This window comes from Aedes albopictus, chromosome 2 (assembly GCF_035046485.1).
Source record: "Aedes albopictus strain Foshan chromosome 2, AalbF5, whole genome shotgun sequence".
Classification (NCBI taxonomy): Eukaryota; Metazoa; Arthropoda; class Insecta; order Diptera; family Culicidae; genus Aedes; species Aedes albopictus.
Window position 1 is genome coordinate 21,329,281 of NC_085137.1, and position 21,370 is coordinate 21,350,650.

Consider the following 21,370-nt stretch of genomic DNA (forward strand, 5'->3'; position numbering starts at 1 on the left):
TTCCTTCACTGTTAACCCATTCAAAAACGGCTTGGGACCCGTGAGTAGAAAAAAGTCCTTTTGTGCCTACCCCGGAAGCACCCATTGGCTAGATCAGTGATGTTCCCTTCTGGGTTGGCGCGGCCGATACCATGGGGGGGGATGTTTTGGTTAGTCTTTCCGTTTCCTTCACAGACAAATATTTTCAGAAAGGTCTCGCAAAAATCATGTTCAAAGTTTATTTGGTTTATTATCTTGATTATCTTGAAACTTTGATGAATGCCAGTGCGTCCCATTATCGTCGGACTTGTCCTTGCGGGCTAATATATACCTGTGCTAAGATCGCGCGCCTGTATCCTGCTGGGCCGAAGAATATGCTGACCATCATCATTGCGAACGTACTCCTATTTCGGGAATAAGATTGTTATTCTTACGATTGATTGGATTTCAAGCGCATCGTTAACCTCACCTCGCCGTACGCTCTTAGACCGAAGTGGACAAATATTGACTGCTTGGACAATTAATTATGTTGAATCTCCCCCAGAGATAATCGGATTCCGAGGCCAAAACAGCCTTGCTCTAGCACTTACACTGTGACATATTAGTTTTGAACGCTCATTAGTACTTCCCGGAAAACGTCGTACTGCCTGCCTACTGTGTTTTTTGACATGCAGCTTCAAAGGGACGTCCCCCGCAAAGTCATCTGTATGGGAGCCCTTCGTTCCCGAGACCGGAGAGGTCCCGCACCAAGCTAAGAACCTTCTCCGGTCCCAACAGTACCCACTTACAAAATTTCACACCGATCGGTTCAGTAGTTTCCGAATGCATAACGGTCAGACAGACAGACAGACAGACAGACAGACAGACAGACAGAAATTCATTTTTATATATATAGAAGATAGAAGATAAACAACTGTATTGTTCTTGAGAAAAAAAAAACAATTAGTAAGTCAAAGCAAGGAATAATCGTAACTACTTTTAAGAGAAAATCAATACATTTTCGATATGCATGATCGGTGAAGTAGGGAAAACTTTATTCAAAACACACTTAAGAAAAACTTGTTATTTTTTTCACTCTATCACAATTGTAAGTCAAACAATTTGTTATGTTATTCATGTAATATTTGGTAGAAACTAAAATGAATTACACAAACAGGAAAATCATTCTCCAGAAACTGTATAAAATGAACTAGAACCATTGGTAACAAATTCCTGTTTATATTATTTCGTCTTCTCTTTACAATACGCTACCCGAGAGCTCAACGGGCGAGAGCGCACGAATGTACGGATAGAGACCATAGTTTTCATGTCTCTAAATTCTGAGCGCTGTTACGTACCGTACGTAAATTTTTCATTTCCGAGCCCTACTTAGCAACAACTGGTGTGGGTCGCTCGGTTGTTCGGTGCTAAATTTTACGTTAAAACGCTTGATGGAGCCCACGAGTGGGGTTAGTCTAAGAGGGAGTAAGGAAAGTAGTGAAAGAATACGGTGGATAGATACGCAAGCGAGCGATAAGAGAAATTGAACAGAAATTGAAATTAACAAAGGGCCATTGTTGAACAACACAATCACAACGACGATCTTTTTACCTTGCGCCCTCGAGTTGGACGGCTAGGTAGTAGTAGTTAGATGAATACTACTATTCCTAGACAGGCAAAAAGAAGGTAATATTCATATCACCGAAAAAAGCCAAATAAAGTTGCTAACTGTGCAAGTGATTACAGGGGTTACGTACAAAAGGCTGAAACACGAAAGGCTGAAATTACAAAAGGCTGAATGCATCAAGAGAATGAAGTAACATAAGGCTGAAATAGTGATTCGCCTAGTTTTCAAATGCACCAGCCCAAAGACTAACCTAAATACAAACAAACAGACGTATCACTCTAATAGGAAATAATTACATATATACACTAATTTTACGGTCTTCTTGAATATTTGTTTGTTGGTTGATTACCCAGCCGTGGCACTCGCATTGGTTTTGCTTGAGCTTGACGTTTGACCGTCCTACCATCCCATATTTCATGGTTGGCCAAATTAACCCATTTTGGGGGAACATGCTTCAGTTACTTGGTTCTGTATCGGAGTTTTACGACTGGTCATAATTCTATGCCTTATTGAACGCCTACATTACTAAGACAGAATTTACCAAAAGAATAGCATATACATATTTTAAAGAAGGGAAATTCTCTGATGATATTGTTAGGTTAGTAGCCGCAATGACAACAATCTTCAAAACAACATGACTCGAAAGAATAGCTTATGTTTGAAAAAGGAAAAATTAACTGTATAAATATTACCAGTACCTTTTTGTGTTCTTTGGCATGCATCATCATGAAGAGGCTCACTCAGCTCAATTTCAAAACTAACAGTAACTAAGGGCTACGCGTTCGGGCCAAGAACTTTTCATTGTTTCGGGCTAAAATTTTCTTGGCTTCCTTTGGTATTGAATACCTTCGTGCCTGTTACACGATAGGCCACGCTGAGAAGCAGGCTTTATCTCAGTTAGGGCGTAAATCAAATCATAAAGAAATGCTGTAACTCATTTAAGAATTTTCGTATTTTCAGCCTTTTGGATTTTCAGCCTTTTTAATTTCAGCCTTATGTTTCAGTTTCTTAATTTCAGCCTTTCGTATTCAGCCTTTTGTGCATTCAACCTTTTGAAATTCAGAATTATGTTACTATCCCGATTATAGAACACTAATCTAAAATGTTGGCTTTGTTCTAGTTGGGACGTTACGCGAAGAAAGAGAGGATTTATAATTTTGGTATATGTATATCATTATTCTCTTGACTTAACCCAAACTTATAACTCATTCCATGCGTTTGTGTATTTTCAGCCTTTTTTGTTTTCAGTTTTTTGGTATTTCAACCTTATGTTACGATTCTATAGTTTCAGCCTTTCGAGTTCAGTCTTTTGTGCATTCAGCCTTATCTTATCATCCCATTTTAGCGACCGCCGTTCTTTCAAGTTTTCATGAGATTTACTATGGGAAAAATTACTTTTTCAAGAAAAAATCGCCACAGGTGTAGCCCCTAAAATTAAGTCGATCAATGATGTCTGTTCTACGAGAAACCAACTCTTCGAGGACCGCAAGTGCGAGTGAAAAAAGTAATTAACCGAAAACCGAAAAACAAGGCTACGCTGTTTATCATGTAAGGAATAACAATAAATAATAAAATCTCATCGTTATATTGAATGGGTATTGCTCAATAACTTTATCCATGAAGGTCGCGACTGACGCCTCTAGCCGCACGGCCACGAAGCCCACTTTGCACAGTTGATATGGGACCAAAATGGGTCTATGTTCCCATATAAAACGTGTCCCATGTTCATAATTTATCAAGATTTTCTCTAGAATTTTCATCAGCAATCGTTCAAAAATTACAAGTTATGCCAAAAGCATCGAGCAGACACATTTGGCTCAATAGTCCAAGATTACCAACTTTGAAACTCATATATCTGGTGTTCACGCAACCTCATATTCACCAAGACTATGGCCTTCCTATGCCCCTCTGAAATGGTACCAGCTACGTCAATGTTTACATCATCACCATCATTTAATACAGAATATGACGAAACCAGGGTCATAAGATTAAGAAGAGTACTCATTAGAGTGGGTCAACGTTGTATGGAGAAACTTTAAATTTGGACGTATCAACCCGGATCAAAGTTTTTTCAATCTATATTAGCGTCCAAAACAACTGTGCAAAATTTGGGAGTGATTGGTTGCGTCCCCGTATTCCGCATTGCAATTGAAATTTGTATGGAATTTAGTATGGGAAAACGTGCTTTTTTGCATTTTTCTCATAAATTGAAATTTTTCGTCTAAAACAATCTTACTAATGACGTTGAAGTATAGTCTAGGATATGCCGAAAAACTTTGTCGAAGACCGCAAAGTGATCTGACGCTTGTGTAAACAGTTATTAGCCTGGTAACTTAGGACAAAATTTGAGATTTTATTATTGATGTTATTCCTTTACATGTTAAATGATAAGCACCACCGCGCAATCTGTACGTTTTAACTTTTTTCACAAGTGTCGGATCACTTTGCGGTCTTCGGCAAAGTTTTTCGGCATATCCTTGGCTACACTTCAACGTCATTAGTTAGATTGTTTTAGACGAAAAATTTCAATTTATGAGAAAAATGCGAAAAAGCACGTTTTCCCATACTAAATTCCATACAAATTTCAATAGCAATGCGGAATACGGGGACGCAACCAATCACTCCCAAATTTTGCACAGTTGTTTTGAACGCTAAAAGGGATCGAAAAAGCTTTATTCCGAAAAATCGACTTTGTTGACCCAGTCTAGTACTCATTAGCCTGGTACACGGTTTATATGGGAAAATACAAAAAATGGAAAAACTCTAACTCCTGTATACTTGTTGAGTTCCACTTTGGTTCCATATCAACTGTGCAAAATTTCAGATCGATCGGAAAAACTATATTTTAGCGCCCGCCATTCTTAGTTTTTCATACGATTTACTATGGGGAAATTTTACTTCTGCAAAGAAAAATCGCTAGGAGTCATCCCTAGATCCCTAAAAATAAGTCGATGAATGATTTCTGTAGAAAATTTCACGAGGAAGCAGACCTCCGAAGACCGCAAACCAATGCGACGTTCGTGGAAAAAGTTATTAAGCCTCACCCGATCGATAAAATGACGAGATTTTATTGTTTATTGTTATTCCTTACATGTTAAACAGCGTTGGCATGCCATTCGGTTTTCAGTCAATAACTTTTTCCACATTCCTTAGATCGCTTTGCGGTCTTCGGAGGGTTGGTTCCTCGTAAAATTTCCAACAGAAATCATTCATCGATTTATTTTTAGGGGTTAAGGGACACCTGTGGCGATTTTTCTTTGAAAAAGTGATTTTCCCCATAGTAAATCGTATGAAAACTTAAAATGGATGGCGCTAAAATATAGTTTTTTCCGATCGAGCTGAAATTTTGCACAGTTGATATGGGACCAAAATGGAACTCAAAAACTGTACAGGAGTAAAATGTCTTTTGGTGTACCACGCTAGTACTCATACCCTGCGTAATAAATAAAACAGTTGTGGAAATTGGTGAATTGAACGTTTTTACAAGCTGGAGAAATATTTTAAAATATGTTCCAACGCAGGTAAACCGAGCGCATTTTAAATTTGAAATATGTACATACATATTTTCTGGAAGTAATATTTTTTCCAGAACATATCCGAAAGTTTGAAAACGTCTGTCTCTATCACATGGACCGGTCATCAAACTCGTTTTGCCACTTTCCACTTTTCACCAGTTAAAAATAGAAAAATACTGCCGAACACTATATCGCAATCCCTAAGGGAGCTGTCGATTTGATCGAAACCGTTCAACCGTTCCAAATCCCAAGGAAATATGAAGTGCATCAATGCACTTCCTGGACGTCGACCTGGACGGTGCAAAAAAAAAACTCGAGGCACCATCGCATCGCAAGCACGGATACACCGGATTTGTCTGGTACATCGTGTCTGTCTAGCCGGTCAGTTATCGTCCACTACCCCTTTCTCCATCCGTCCTAGTTTTGCACCATTCGATGACATCCATCGAAACTCGACCGACTGCAACTGCTAGGTACCGATAGATAACGATCGTTCGTGTTCTGGCAACTAGTTCTATGTGCCGAAGTGGATATGATGGGTCCAACACGGACGGAAGAAGAAAAAAAGTTATAATTGAAATGTGTGTTTTTGATTGAACTTTATTCGGTTGACGGGTTCGATGAGACCGAGTCACCGCTTGCCACCACGACAGGGGAATGAAAGTAAAAGTTGCAGACTTGGGCGTGGCTCTCGGAAGTGGCTTAATAATGATGATTATCTTAAGAGAACCAGGGCTGTAAATATCTATAATAAAGCAACTATAATAATAATCTTGCTATAGCTACGTACATTTTATGGGTGTTGATTGGTGAGTTCGTTCCATATTATAGTTTTTGTTAAGGACAGACTTGTTTGAATCCCAAAATGGCCGACTTTGGCACCTACTCACGATTTCGGGGGCACAAATCTCTTCGTAAACAAAACCTGCGCTCTTGATCTTTTTATTTTAGGCTAATTACAAGTGAGCAAGAACAGAATAATAAAATACATTGTTGTTTGAAGCTTGCTTCTTGAGATTTGTGCGTCTGAAGTTTCGAGGCAATGTTGAAGCGGGATTTTAAGACGTTTGTCCTTAAAAGAATCATGTCAAAATTCATACAATATTGTCACAAAATAACGTAGCAGATACGTATCAGGTACTAATCAAATCAAGCAAAGTTTCGAGAACGAGAAAACTACTCTAGAATTTGCAATGATGATGATGACATCAAAGAGTTTGCTTAAAAATACAAATCAGATGAAAAGCTATAGGTAATGATTATTTTGCCACAAATTTCTTGCGTTTGATTTGTTCTTGCTTTTTACTTCAATATTATCTCGGAGCACTTCACCTCAGGTGTATCATTGTTCCCAGCACCGACCCTAGACGTCTAGACATGAGGGAGCTAGCCAACATTAATATAAGTATGTGTATCATCTATTACAGGACTACTATTAATATCTAAGTGGAAGCTTTGTCTTCCTACCACCGTCCACTGATGCCAAAGCTGACTCATAAACACATCACCGCAGACGGTAAGACAGCAATCATGTTGCGTGCTTGTTTTCATTAGTTTCTGGCATTAATTCGATAAAATGTAGTCAAGCCCATCACCAAAACCTTGCCGCAAAATAAACGTTCAAGGTTATGTTTGACGTTTTCTGCATAGTTTCCACTGGGGAACTGACTGGGGAAGCTGACGAGTTGCCCTTCCCTTTGACTTTCGATATTTTTTTTTTTATTTTAGGCATATTACGTCAAATGAACCACACTTATCCCCTACCACCCACGAATCGCGAAAAAAGCAACGTCGAACAAATTAAAAGTGAGATAAGCAACAAACAAATCCCAGAAAATGAAACAACAAAACTAAATCCCCATCAGGCCGTCGCACAATGGTTTATTTTCCCATTTTCACGCTCTTAATTAATAGCTCGAAGGATTGACGAGATAGAGCAATGGTGTCTTCGGCAAAGTTGACGGGAATGACCCGCGCCATCTTTTGACAGTTAGAGTTTTTGGATCAATCCCCCTAAAAGTGAGATACAAAATTAATTTTTTTAAATTGTTGAGATAGAGGGTTGACGTCTTCGGCAAAGTTGTAGCATTTTTGATTCCAAACAACTTTCCTGAAGACGTCAATGTTGTAATTTTTACTCCAATGGAGATAGAGGCCTGTGTTTGAAAGTTAACCCCAAAAACACGTTTTTAAGTAAAACATACATTTGTTGAATTTTTAGACACATATAATGTTCTGCAAAGTTGTATGAATCAATAAAATACGCAACTTTGCCGAAGACATCAAAGCTGTAAGAATTAAATGAGACGAGTTATAGATGAATTTATGATTTTTTTCATCCACTTTTAGGGATAAATATCTTTCTTAGGGGCAAAAAGGTGCAGCTGAGGATACCCTTATCAGAAAGTACATCTATAGAGCTTTCAAATAAGGGTTAGTTTGTCCGTCCACGATCGTCTACTGAGGAGATATGACCATAATAAAAAATGTTCTTACTACGATTTAACTGCATTCAAATCTACGTTGACAGAAAAATTCATGGCTACTATGATCAAATAATATATAGCCTTCTCTAAGCGAATTTCCGCAACAGTCCTGAATGTTTTAAATACCAAAATTGTTCTAAAAACGTTCTCCACTGCCTTTTTATAAGATTTCCACTATTTAGTACAAATCCCATTCATTGAATAAAATATTAGGATTTACCGGGGTTTAATACGCTCTCACAGAGCCAACAAAGTTCTTCTGTAGAGCAATTTGAAATTTTATATGAAGAAAGTCAACACAATGAACTTTTATTAACGTTGAACTTTTCGTCATTGAAATCATCGTCATCATCAAACATTTGAAAGCAGTTTTTTCGATCAAAACAAAAGTTTTTGCTATGAAAATATATTCACTGTACTGTACATGAGGAATATAATGCAGTGAATATATTTTCATGATCTTTGTTCTGATTTGCAGCGAGAAAACTGCTTTTTTATTTTACGAAAAATGATGACGAATGCTTGAGCCTTAAGATAAGACGAAAGTTGGTGTAATTTTTATTTCATCATAGTAGCCATGAATTTTTCTGTCAAAGTAGATTTGATTGCAATTAAATCGTAGTAAGGAGATTTTTTTATTACGGCCATATCTCCTCAGTAGACGATTGTGGACGAACAAACTGACCCTTATTTGAAAGCTCTATAGATGTACTTTCTGATAAGGGTATCCTCAGCTGCACCTTTTTGCCCCTAAGAAAGATATTTATCCCTAAAAGTGGATGAAAAAAATCATAAATTCATCTATAACTCGTCTCATTTAATTCTTACAGCTTTGATGTCTTCGGCAAAGTTGCGTATTTTATTGATTCATACAACTTTGCAGAACATTATATGTGTCTAAAAATTCAACAAATGTATGTTTTACTTAAAAACGTGTTTTTGGGGTTAACTTTCAAACACAGGCCTCTATCTCCATTGGAGTAAAAATTACAACATTGACGTCTTCAGGAAAGTTGTTTGGAATCAAAAATGCTACAACTTTGCCGAAGACGTCAACCCTCTATCTCAACAATTTAAAAAAATTAATTTTGTATCTCACTTTTAGGGGGATTGATCCAAAAACTCTAACTGTCAAAAGATGGCGCGGGTCATTCCCGTCAACTTTGCCGAAGACACCATTGCTCTATCTCGTCAATCCTTCGAGCTATTAATTAAGAGCGTGAAAATGGGAAAATAAACCATTGTGCGTCGTCGATACTCACGTTAGTTGACAGCTGGCTGGAGAGGCTCATCACCTGGTCCCGGGCGTCGATGAGTTCCCGCTTGAGGCGCCGCACTTCCGTTGCCTGGCGCTCCTCGGTCGAACCGTACAGTGACGAACCACCGGACAGGAGCGACGCTTGGCTTCCGTGCACTGCGGGGAGGAGAAGGAGGAAACAGAAACAGAAAATTAAGCACCACAAGTGAAGACGAAGTTGGATTAATGATGGTTAGGAGAGAAGGTGACACGCTGTCCGCCCCCAACGTCACGGGGCGGGGATGAATGCACAGTGGTCGGAAGAGGTTATTTGGCAAATAGCTAATTGAACAGAAATATCGTTGTTTATATCAGTCATTGCTATAATTTCGACACTGTTCAACACTAATGAAAACTGACAATTTGCGGGAGAGAATAGTGTAAAACGGTGTAAAAATAATTCTAAAAAAATAATTTATTTTTTGGATTCTTTTACGTGCTCAACTCAAATTCGACAAAAATAATACTTACTATTTTGTTCAATGTTTTACATGAGTGCATTGTTGATGTTTAAACTTGATTTCATTCAACATTAAAAATATGCCTACAGATCCTATCAGATCAGTGCTGTCTGGGTAAAATCAAAGGTGATTTCTCAAAGTTTCCAAAGTCCACCCAAGTAACATTTTGATGGCCAATTAGGTTGTGAGAATCATCATAAAACATAATATCTTTCATTTTGGACTTATGGTGGTTCTAAGAACCTCTTCTAGTGGAGCGGACCTGGTGTGATGGTTAGAACACTTGACTATCACGCCGAGGACCTCGGATCGAATCCCACTCCCGATAAACTCGCAAAATGTGAGTTCTTCCTTCGGAAGGGAAGTAAGGTGTGGGTCCCGAGATGAATTAGCCTAGGACTAAAAATCTCGTTAAAAGAAATCACATCTGAACTTTCTGACATACTTCTGAGAATACTGAAAAATCTCTGAATATATTTCCGAATTAATTACTTATTTTACTAAATAATTTTTAAAAGAATTCTTGGAAGAATTTCGGAAGAACAGGAATGTTTTAGGGTTTCAAAAGAAGAAACTCCTTGGGAAACCCCCTGTAAAATACCTAACAGGAACCCTCGAGATATTATAGAACAATTTCTGGAGGAATCGTCGCATAAAAATCCTGTTTATGTTGATGGAAGAATCCATGGAGACATTTTAAAGATATATTTGGAGCTAAACCTGGAGAAAATTCTGAGAAAATACCTAGCAGAATCCTGGCGGAATTCCAGGGGAAATTTTGGTTTGAATTTCTGCAGAAATCGCTGGACAACGTCTGAAAAATAAAGCTATAGCATTTCCGAAAGAATCCTTGAATCATTCTCTGAAGGATTCCTTAAAAAAAATCTGAAGTAATCATTGGAGGTTTTTTTTTAGAATCACACTCAATCCTGAATTGCCTGTTCAGCACTTTTTTGACGAAAATAGAACAGCAGAACTGTTTCGGTAGTTTCAGTATTCGATTTTACTGAGGTTGAGTACACCAACTGTCAAAACCTGGTGCAAAAGGTAAACAATGCAGTATAGCTGTATACAGCTGTTCTATTTTCGTCAAAAAATTACCGAATACGGTATTCCAAATTAATTGTGATTAGAGTAATTTCTAGAGAAGAAATGTTTCAAGGCAAAACTGGACACATTTCATCATTTTTTTGGTTTTTGATTTCTTTTATTTAACGAAGCAATATTTTCAAAATCGGGTTTCGTAAACATGTAAAGAATGGATCAAGGTATCACCTGATTTTTTTTGTGGTGCAAAGTGTTTTTCGTTCTTGCAGAAACTGTTTTAAAAAAAAATTTGAAAAAATGGTTTTTGCAAAAATGGAAAACATTTTCCACCACGAAAAAAATCAGAAAATACCTTGATTGACTTTAATATTATATTGCTTCGTTATTTAACAAAAAAAAAAACACCAAGAAATATGGAAATGCTTCCAGTTTCGCTTTAAAGCAATATCTAAAGGAATTGAAAGAACCTTGGGAATTTCAAAAAGAAGCCCCAAAAAATTCTGAAGCAATTCTTGGAGATTTTTTTTTTTTTGAAAACATTAAAACCAAGTTCTTTTGAAGAAGTTCTGAGTTTCTCTTTTTCTTAACGAATGCGTGAAAGATTGTCCACAAATATTTCTGAGGTAAATCTGAATGCATGGAGTATTTTTGAGAAACCTAATGGAAGGTTTTCTAGAGGAATGAACATTTTCTAAATGAATCTCTAGAGGACTTCCTGTAGAAATCTTAACAATTACTGAGGACACTCTTGGATGAAATGTTAAAGTAGGATTTACTGAAAGAATCGCCCTAAAAATTATGAAAGGAACCCATGGAAAGGAATCATTGGAGTGTTTTCTATACGAATCTCTTGAAGATTGTGATTCAAGGATTTTTTAAACATGTTATAAGATGAGTTTCCAAAGAATACATGTAAGAATTTCTGAAAGAATTCCTGGAATTTTTTTTAAAGAATCCGTCAAATATTTCCAAAAGAATCCCAGGTTTGATTTCAGCAGGCATCCATGAAGGTATTATCAAAGAAGTCTATGGATCTTTTTCTAAGAAAATCCTTGAAAAATTTGGTAAGAAATCTCTCAAGGAAAGATCAATATTTTTTGGAGGATTTTCTGAAAAAAAATAAAGGAATTTATGGAGCAAGCCATGGGAGCCATAGGAAAACTACCTGAAATAATCTTACAAAAGATGTTTAGAAAGAATTCCTGGAAGAGTTTCTGGATTTTTTCCGGAAAAAATCGCGGAGGTATTTCTGAAAGAATCCACGGAGTATATCTGGAGAAATTTCTGTACGAACCTGACCATTTTTTCAAGAAAATCTTTAATGAATTGCTAGAGAACCCTCTGGAAGATTTACCAAAAAAGATACTGGAAAAAATTTGGCAGGAATCCGAGGAAGATTTTGTGGAAAGGATACTTTGTGGAGTACATTTTTTAAGGAATCCATGGAACAATTACACGGAAGCAATTCGTGAAAGACTTTCTTGAAAAGTTCTTTGAGAAATTTGTGGAGTCTTAAAGAATCTTTGGACTATTTTGTGAATATTTTATAAAGAATTCGTTAAATATTTTCAAAATGAATTCCAGATTGGATTTTAGGAAGAAATTATTGAAGGAATTATCAAAAAAAAAATAAAGTTTTACTAAAGAAATTCTTAGAGAAATTTGTAAAGAATCTCCAGAGGAAGCTCTGTGGAAATATCTGGAAAAAAATGGGAGGAATTTTTAAAGAACACCATGGGAGATTTTCTGAATTCCGGCAAAGAATATAAGAAAAGAATTTTAGAAAGAATCCCAGAAGAAGTTTGTGAGGGAGTTCAGAATTTTAGAAGTGTGAAAAATTAGCACAAATTAATTTTGTGGAAGATTTTTGTCGCGATCTCCGAAAATATTCTTGAATGAATTCGCGGTAATTATTAAAAAAAAAACTGTGTAGAAATATCGGTAAGAACTCCTGGTGGAATACTTGGAAAATTTGCTATTGTATCCCACCAGAAATTTTTGAAGGAAATTGTGGCAAATTTTGAAAAAAAAATTCTTTGAGTGAACTGACAAATTTTCTAAGTAAACTTCTTATAGCATGCCTGAAGGACTTTTCAACTGATTTTATTTTAGAATTTCTAATGAATCTATGGACGATAGTCTGAAAGAACCCCTGGAGGGATTTCTGCACAACTTCATGAATAAATTTTTAAAAAATGTAGGAAATTCTGCTGAAATTCAAGAAAATATTAATAAAACTGAAGGAATTTCTGTGGGAATGTGAGAATTTGTAGATTTATCCTTGGAGGAATTTCTAAGGAAATCCCTGAACAAAGTTTCCGATGAAAATCCGAGAAAATCTATGGAATACTTGGAGAAATCTTCGAAGTAAAATCCGAGAAAATCTATAAGAGGAATTTTTGAATAAAGACTTATACAAATTTTTAAAGGAATTTCTAAAGGAACCCGCTACAGATTTTGTGAAGGATTTTTGAAGGAATGTTAGAAGGATTTTCTAACAGTATTTCTGGAGGAATTTCTACAGTAATATCAGAAGGAATATATGAACTCTTATTTCAAAGAATCTCTGTAGGAGTTTCTGCTCCAATTCATGGAAAAATTTCTTTAAAAAATTAGATGAATTTGCAAAAGAAATAATTAGAGAAGCTTCTGAAAAAAAATGGAACAATTTCAGCAGGATTCCATGTAAGATTTATAAAAAGAAACCTTGTGAGAATTTGAAGTTTGACTCCTGAAGAAATTTTCATATAAATCTCACAAGAAAATGTCGGATTGAATCCATGGAAGATTATTTTAAATGATCCGTTAGGGGATTTTTGAACGTAAATTTGAAAAAAAAATTCAAGGAATTTCTTGACGAATTTCTGAAGAAATCTTTGGAAAATCCTCTTGAAATATTTCTAAAGGAATCTCCAATAGATTTTCTTAAGGATTTTTTTTGTTGGTATGTCCGAAAGATTTTCAAACGCAATCTCTGGAGAAACTTTAAAACACAAGTCCAGAAGAATTTTTGAAGAAATTTATACACGATATTTTTAAGAATCCCTGGATGAATTTGCTCAATCATAGAAGAATTTCAGCAGAAATCCGTAAAGAAAAATTTATATTAAATCCATTAAAGATTTTTTAAGAATTTCCAGTGGAATCTCAAACAGATTTATTTATTTATATTAATTTTAATTATATAAATTAATTTATATTAATTTTATCAATTTTATAAAGGTTTGTCCTGAAGGTGTTTTTTTATCGGAATCTCCGAAAAAGTCTGAATCAATGTCTCTAGAATAATTTGTGAAATAATCTATGGAGATTTTTTTTTTTATTTTCGTGGGGGATTTTGGAAACGAAGACTTGGAGAAATTTTCGAAGGAAAAACCGAGAAAATCTATGGGGGAAATTTTTGAATGAAGACTTATACTAATTTTTAAATGAATCCACAATAGATTTTGTGAAGGATTTTTGAAGGCATGTTTGACGGATTTTCTACAGTATTTCTGGAGGAATTTCTACAGTCATAACAGAATAAATATACGAACTCTTATTTCAAAGAATCGCTGGGGGAGTTTCTGCTCTAAGCAAACCTAACAGAATTTATGTAGTTTTTTTTTTTGTATTATTTTTGGGAATTTGAATTTCTTAACCCTCTAATACCCAGTCCCGCCTTTAGACGGGGTATAGTTTGAGCATTTTTGTAATTTTTGTTTCGTGGAAACCCAAAATTTTTATATTTTCGGATGATATTTAGGTCTGTTTTGTACAACTCAAAATAGGTTTTGGTGTATTTTAAAGCGTATTCACATTTTTTAAAAATTATTTAAAAATTGACGTTTTAGTCACCTTCTAGAAGTCATTGTTTATTTTGTATTGAATCGCTTCAAATAACATATTTTTATTTTTTCCCAAATCATTCTATCTTAGTTTTACAGTTTAAGGGAAACGAATACACTCTAAAATTATTTTCCTCAAAATTACACGGAAAATAAAATTTTCTATAAAAAAAAATAAAATAAAAATATTTTAACAATAATCATAAAATCTCAAAATGTCTCCATCTCAAAAAATCCATACCCCAAATAGGCTTCCAGGAAAAATATAAAACTGTGGGGATGTTCAAAAATAAAAATTAGAAAAATCGAAAACAGAAATTCGCGAAATCGAGAATTAAAAAGAATCATCTTCCAAACGATTTTAGATGACGAAAAATGATATTTAGATCAAAATCAAAAATTTGGGTATTAGAGGGTTAAGGTATCTCCAGTTTCTTGTGGAATTTTCTGAAGGCATCCCTGGAAAAAAATCTGGATAAATGTCTACGAATGTTCAAAAGATTTGATTGATGGGTTTGTCTTTAATATAGAGACTTTCAGCCATGTTCGAAAGAATCACAAGAGGAGTTTTTGCTTAAACTCATGGAGAAAATTCTGAAATAATAATGGGGGAGTTTCTGCAGGGGTCCATGCATGCAGAATATTTTAAAATAAAATTTGTAGAATTTGAGGATTAATCCCTGGAGGGATTTAAATTGAGATTTCTCAAAAAAAAAATCTGATTAAATTCATGGTACATTATTTGAAAGAATCCGTGAGCAAATTTTTGTACGAATGCTTGAACAAATTCTGAGAGATTTTTGAGAGGGATTTTTGAATGAATTTCTGAATAAATGAGTGCAGGAATTTCAGAAGGCATCTATGGACGAATGTTTGAAAGAATCACTGGAAGAATTTTTGCTGGAAATTATCTAGATGTTTCTGAAAACAGTTGTGAAGAAATTTCTGCAGGAATTCATGCAAGATTTTTTGAAACAAAATCTTTGTAGAATTGAAAAATTGATCCTTGGAGATTTTTTAAAGAACTTCTTGAAGAAAATTTCCGAATGAATCCATGAAAGTTTTTTGAGAAAATCCGTGAAGGCATTTTTGAACAAATATTTGGTAAAATTTTTGAAGGAATTTCAAACGGAATTTCAGAAGACTTTTCCGGACGATTTTTTGAAAATTACCAGGAGGAATGTTTGAAGAAATTTCCAATAGATTTTCAATAGTAATTCCCTGAATAAATTTCTGAATACCTATCCAAAAGAATTTATGAATCCATTTATTCAAAAATTATTACCTGGACGAATTTTCCAAAGAATCCTCGAAATAATTTGTAAGAAAATGTTTGGAGGAATTGCTAAAGTATTGCATGCAAGATTTCCTAGAAGATATTTTTGGGAAAGTTCTGGATAAACCCGTGAAAGATTTTTTAAAAGAATCGTTCGAAACATTTTGAAGGTGCTTCTAGAGAAATTTCAGAAAGAAACTCTGGAGAATTTTACAGCAAATCCCAAAGAAATTTAACAAATCATTTTTGAGAGATTTTTTTTAACAATTCGTAAAGGAACTCCTGATTCCCCTCTGATTGCTGATGGAGAAATTTCCCAAAGAAATTCTAGAAAAATTGTTGAAAAATATTTGTCAAAGAATTTCTTAAACATGTTCAGCCACAGAAATCTATCAAAATTTTATTTAAAAATTCTTTTAGTTTTTCCTTTGAAAATTTCGCCATCCTGAATCAGGTGAGAATTAGTAATTCATTTTCGGATTGCTTAAAACAACGATTTCTTCTAAAATTCGTCGTGGGATTGGGGCTGTCCATAAACCACGTGGTCATGAGAGGGGGGGGGGGGGTTCGGCCGATGACCAATTTGTATGGACAAAAAAAAATTTTTGTATGGACTAATGACCACGCGGGGGGGGGGGGGTGTTGAAAAGTCCCAAAAAAATGACCACGTGGTTTATGGACAGCCCCATTCTTCCAGAAAATCTTTTGTGGATTCCTCCAGAAGTTTATCTTTTTAGAAAATCTAACATGCCTTGCTTAAGGGCTCTTCCTCATTTGACATAATGCCATTTGGCATAATGCCGTTTGGCATATTGCCATTTGGCATAAAAGCCATTTGGCCTTACAGCCGTTTGGCATAATGGCCATTTTACATAACAAGAATTATGCACATTCTTTCCAAGAAGGCTGTTCTTCGTATTATGCCAAATGGCATTATGCCAAATGGGGTAGAGCCTTGCGTAAGCAACTCCTCCAAGAATTTCTTCTTAAATCATTTCAGGCATTCTTTTCAACAGTTAGGTCAACTAAAATGTGTTGATGTTAAAAAAAATTCTTCCCGTAAAAACAGATGCTGTATATTGGGCACAAAACCGAATTTTTCTCGTAAATTTCCACTCTAGACCACCATACCAGTGTCCTCACCTGGAAATAGGATGCAAATGCGAAAGCACCGTCTTCCTCTCCCCCTCTCTACTCACCTTCGTCGTTCTTTTTCGGATAGGTTAGCCTGTGGGAGGCATTGCTGCTGCTGGTGGTGTGCGTGGGCGATAGCAGTCCACCGAAGCCACGTGCCGGCGGTGTTGGCGAGGTCGGTTGACTCCAGGGGACCATTCCGTTGATGCTACCACCAGGGCCACCACCACCGGTAATGGTTCCGACCGGCAGGCAGTAGTACGGCTCTATTTCCACGTCCGGTCCTCGGCTCAGCATCGACGGGTACATCTTCTCCGACTTGGTAGATCTGGGTGGGCGAGCAATGGAAGGAAAATTAGAAAATGATATGCACAGAAGCACTATATTGCAACCGTCTTTGGGGGGACTTTTGGCGAGAACTGGAGGGGTTTGAGATGAACAATGAACATACTACGGAGTGAGGGGTGCATTCTGGTGTTGATGGGGTGCAAGATGGAAGATAAACATTTGCATTGCAAACGTTTATTCAAATTTGGGGGCTTACTGGTCACCCGGACCAAGGATGCAAATGAGCAGTAGATTACAAGCTTTTAGGACGGAGGTTGACAACTTGTGGGTTTCAAGGAAGTATGAAAAGAATCGAGAAAAACTGAAAGAATTTGGGTTTACAATAACCAATAGAGAACAAGTAATCACTACCAAAAAATTTAGAAATTCAAGTAAGTTGGAAACCTCTGCTTACATTTATTTGGTAAGTATTTTCTTCACATCAGCAAACTGCATGCAAATGCAAATGGGATTAAATAAGATTGATCATTCCACAGAGATGATAAATTCATGCAAGAGCAGGCTTATGGCAAATGGCTAAAACTTGATTATAATCTTGAAGTGTTACTGCGAAGGATAACACAACAAAACCCAATTATTTTTGCTTTCCAGATCAATGACACGATTGGAGTGCTTTCGAGTTTGGGATATCTTCCCAAAACCCGAAACCCATATCACCAATTTCCCACAGACCCTCTACCCATACCAATCGCGTCAAAGTTCGATTGTTCTTCAAATCCAATTTGCTCTCATCGCCTACATAGAGCACAGTCACTGTCACCGACATCAACCTGAGGGAAGACACTCACTTTCTTGTTGGTAGAACAAAGGGCGACCCGGATAGGTAACTGGGTCGGTCGTGGTCGTCGTGATGATACTGAACACATTTTATCCCACTTTGAGGATGCTTTCGAACGCAGGTGTGTGTATGCCTGGTCCATTGTCGAACAAAAGTTTGAAGGTTTTTTGTCGAGATGACAGCACTGGCACTGGGATGATGGTTGTACTCTCGCTTTTGTTTAAGTTGTACAAACTTCATCAAAATGTTATGCATGCGGGAACATTGGAATGCTGGACTCCAACGCAAAAGTTCTAATTGAAAAACTTGCGAAGCATAATGTTGATAATATAGGACGTGTTCTTGTGTTTTGTCCCTGTTCACCGTAGCTCCTGTAATAAAACAGCGTATACTACTGACCGTAATTTTAGAGCTGTCCCGAGCAGAAGAAAATATCAAATAAAATATGTTATTATGGCTTAATAACTGAATAATGGAATCAGTAATTTTTATGTTATTAGCATAACATATTATCTTGTACCGACTTTTCGAACCCTCTAAGCAGAACCCGAGCAGAGAGGAATACCAAACTAATAACTATCAAATTACATCATCTGTTTTTATATCTTGTTTCGTTATTATTAACTTATCAAGGCATTTCTTTTCCATAACATGTTTTGTTGGACAATCTTATTTTGTTATGATCAAGCTATTGATATACACCCGTAAAATAATATTTAAATAATATGTTCTGTTATGGAACAAATTTAGTTATTATACTATTGAGAGTGTATAAATATTAGATAGCACAAAAATAACAAGTTTTGAAATTGAAACTAAATTCACCTACATTATTCGAGATTTAAATTGCACAATGGTCCGAATCAACGTTTTAGCAGAAAAACGTTCCTTATCTCTGTTATCGTTAATTTTAGGCGTTTGGTGTCTTCAGAGAAGTTGTTTGCATTTGTTTGCTGTATCTTTTCCAACAAGTTTCTTTGTGTTTACCCAAATCTGGAATAGAACTTAAGTCATAAGCGATCGAGTTCTTCGGCAAAGTTACAGGCAATGCTATTTCGAACAACTTTGCCAAAGACACATTTTATCTACATATTTGGGGTTTCCAAATGAAGATTGTGGGTGGGGAACTGTGAGCAAGCCATGATGACTAGCAATGATTATTGATATGTTCTAAACGCTTGTTTTGTTATTCATATAGGGTCTTGTACCTTTTGGGCTAGTGTACCTATTTTGGGCACTTGATGCTATAACTAAATTTATTTCAAACCAATTGATTAGAATTTTTGTATAGGGTAAGATACTGTACGTAATTCATCGTGTGCCAATAAGGTATAAAATTGATTTAGTTATAGTGGCAAGTGTCCAAACTAGGTCCTCCTGCCCAAATGGTACAATACCCTAGCATTATTACTTACTTGGTCATTAGTTTGATATCATAACTAAATTTGCTTTCGGATTGTTATCAATAACTTTATAATAACAATATTTCCAAATTCATTGTTATTATGTTGTTATCGAAACTAACAAAACATGTTATTGAATTGAACTTCCAGGAACATTTTTTTGTTATGATTTTTGTTATTTTGCCGCTTATGACAGCCAAGTTTATAACATAGTTTGTTATGTTAATAACATGAAAATAACTGATTTAATTACTCCGTTATTTAGCTAAAATAACACATTTTATTATGCTGTTATTATTCCCTTCTGCTCGGGAATACCCCTACACTCATTCGAATAACATATTATGTTATAAACTTGCCTGTCATAAGCGGCAAAATAACAAATATCATAACAAAAAAAGTTTCTGGAAGACTAATTGAATAACATGTTTTGTTAGATCAATTACAACTTATTTAATAACAGAAAATTTGTGAACTTCTTATTGTTGTGATATTGATCATCTCATATTTGTACATTCTCTATAGTAGAATAATAACTAAACTTGTTATACAACAAAATATTTTATTGGAATGTTTTTGTGGATATATTCCAATAACTTGCACATAACAAAATAAGATTGCCCGACAAAACATGTTATTAAAAAGATATATTTTGATAAGATAACAATAACAACCCAGTCAGCAATCAGGTTGCTATATCGAAATTGCAACTGAAATAGTCACACATATATAGCACCAAAGAAATCGTATTCAATGCACGAAACAGGCATATACATACAAAAGTGGAGGCCATTTCGAAACATATATACTGTTGAGCGCGCCACGAAACTTCATGCTACGATCTCCTATTCCGATCCCGACTACGCCTCTGAAAGATAAACCGGCGGCCGGCGATATGATCACGGCAAACAAATCTGCAAACAAAGGCATTTGCAAAGAAAAGATCGCTTCCACCAACAAAAAGCAAAGTGTTTATTAGTTCATGAAGTTGGTGAACGTGCATCGGAACCTAGGGAATAATTAGGCTGTAAACGACCAAATAGTTGCGCGGATAGTTGGAGAAAGGTCATTAGAAGTAAGAACTAAATCAATATTGTTATTTAATGGAATGTGTAACCCGAATTTGATGTTCATTTGATAGGAATTTTATAATACTATTCAATCTGGAATAAATTATCGAATTGGACAAACTCTTTATCCTTCATCGCGCAACATATACGATTACTGCGATTCCATCCAACATAATTTACGATTTCTCGAAAAAAATATGTCGCCGATTTTATCCGTCTAAATATACGATTATGCATGATCTTATTATGATTGAGAGTACCAATATACAAATCAAGATTTTCAAATAAAAAAAAAAAACAATTGGTGTTCAGTGGGAATCGAACTTAGGTCCTTTGATTGAGAACTGCGCGTTACATATATTGGCTATATGTACTGCCAAGTTGAAAATAGAGAGTTCAAAGTGAATGGCATGAAAAGAATATAAATTAGCACGGTACGGTGCGAGACTTGTGGTGGGAGCGTTGCTGTTGTGCATTGAGTGGCACCAAAAGTGGTGCCGTGCAAGAGGCCCGGAATACACATCGTTGTTGGAATCTTTGCCACTTAGTGAAAGGAATCTGCTAGTATGAAAACCTATATATTTGGTTGAAATTATTGCTACCATGGTTGGAATGTGTCAACAACAACAAAAATACAAATTTGTGATGAATACCATTTTTTCTTTTTCTCCATCATACAAATATGTAAACAAAACCATTTACGATTTCCGAGATTAAGATTCGAGTATTAAAAGCGCAGTAACAATAATATGCGACTTTAAAGATGAATATACGATTTCTACGACTTCATTCACTTGATATACGACGCAAACGATCAATATACAACATTGTTATAGTTGTATACGATTTCATAGATTTTCATCATACCTTTAGGTAGCAAGCTTGATTTATCAAATTCATATACGATGTGAAGCGACGATTTCCACGATTCAAAGAAATCATATATACGATGCCTGCGAACTTGCAGCTTGACACTAAGAATGCATGTTTTTTTCACGATTCTATCCGATTCTGTGCGATCTTACCGATAGTATCTCACACCTTTTATGATCGGAGACGACTATATGAAACAAAATCGCAATTGAAATTTAATTCGGCATGAAATGCGATTTTACGCAATCATTGTCAACAAATATACATATT

The 21,370-nt window shown here is 35.7% G+C and overlaps 1 protein-coding gene across 1 annotated transcript in view; it reads right to left on the minus strand.

Moving 5' to 3' along the window:
- Positions 1–21,370, minus strand: part of LOC109429600 (protein sickie) — a gene marked incomplete in the record, with an annotated part of 611,771 nt that overhangs the window by 176,696 nt on the left and 413,705 nt on the right. Inside the window, 2 exon segments of the mRNA XM_062849286.1 lie at positions 8,849–9,000; positions 16,694–16,956. Of these exon segments, the coding sequence (XP_062705270.1) occupies positions 8,849–9,000; positions 16,694–16,956 (415 nt within the window).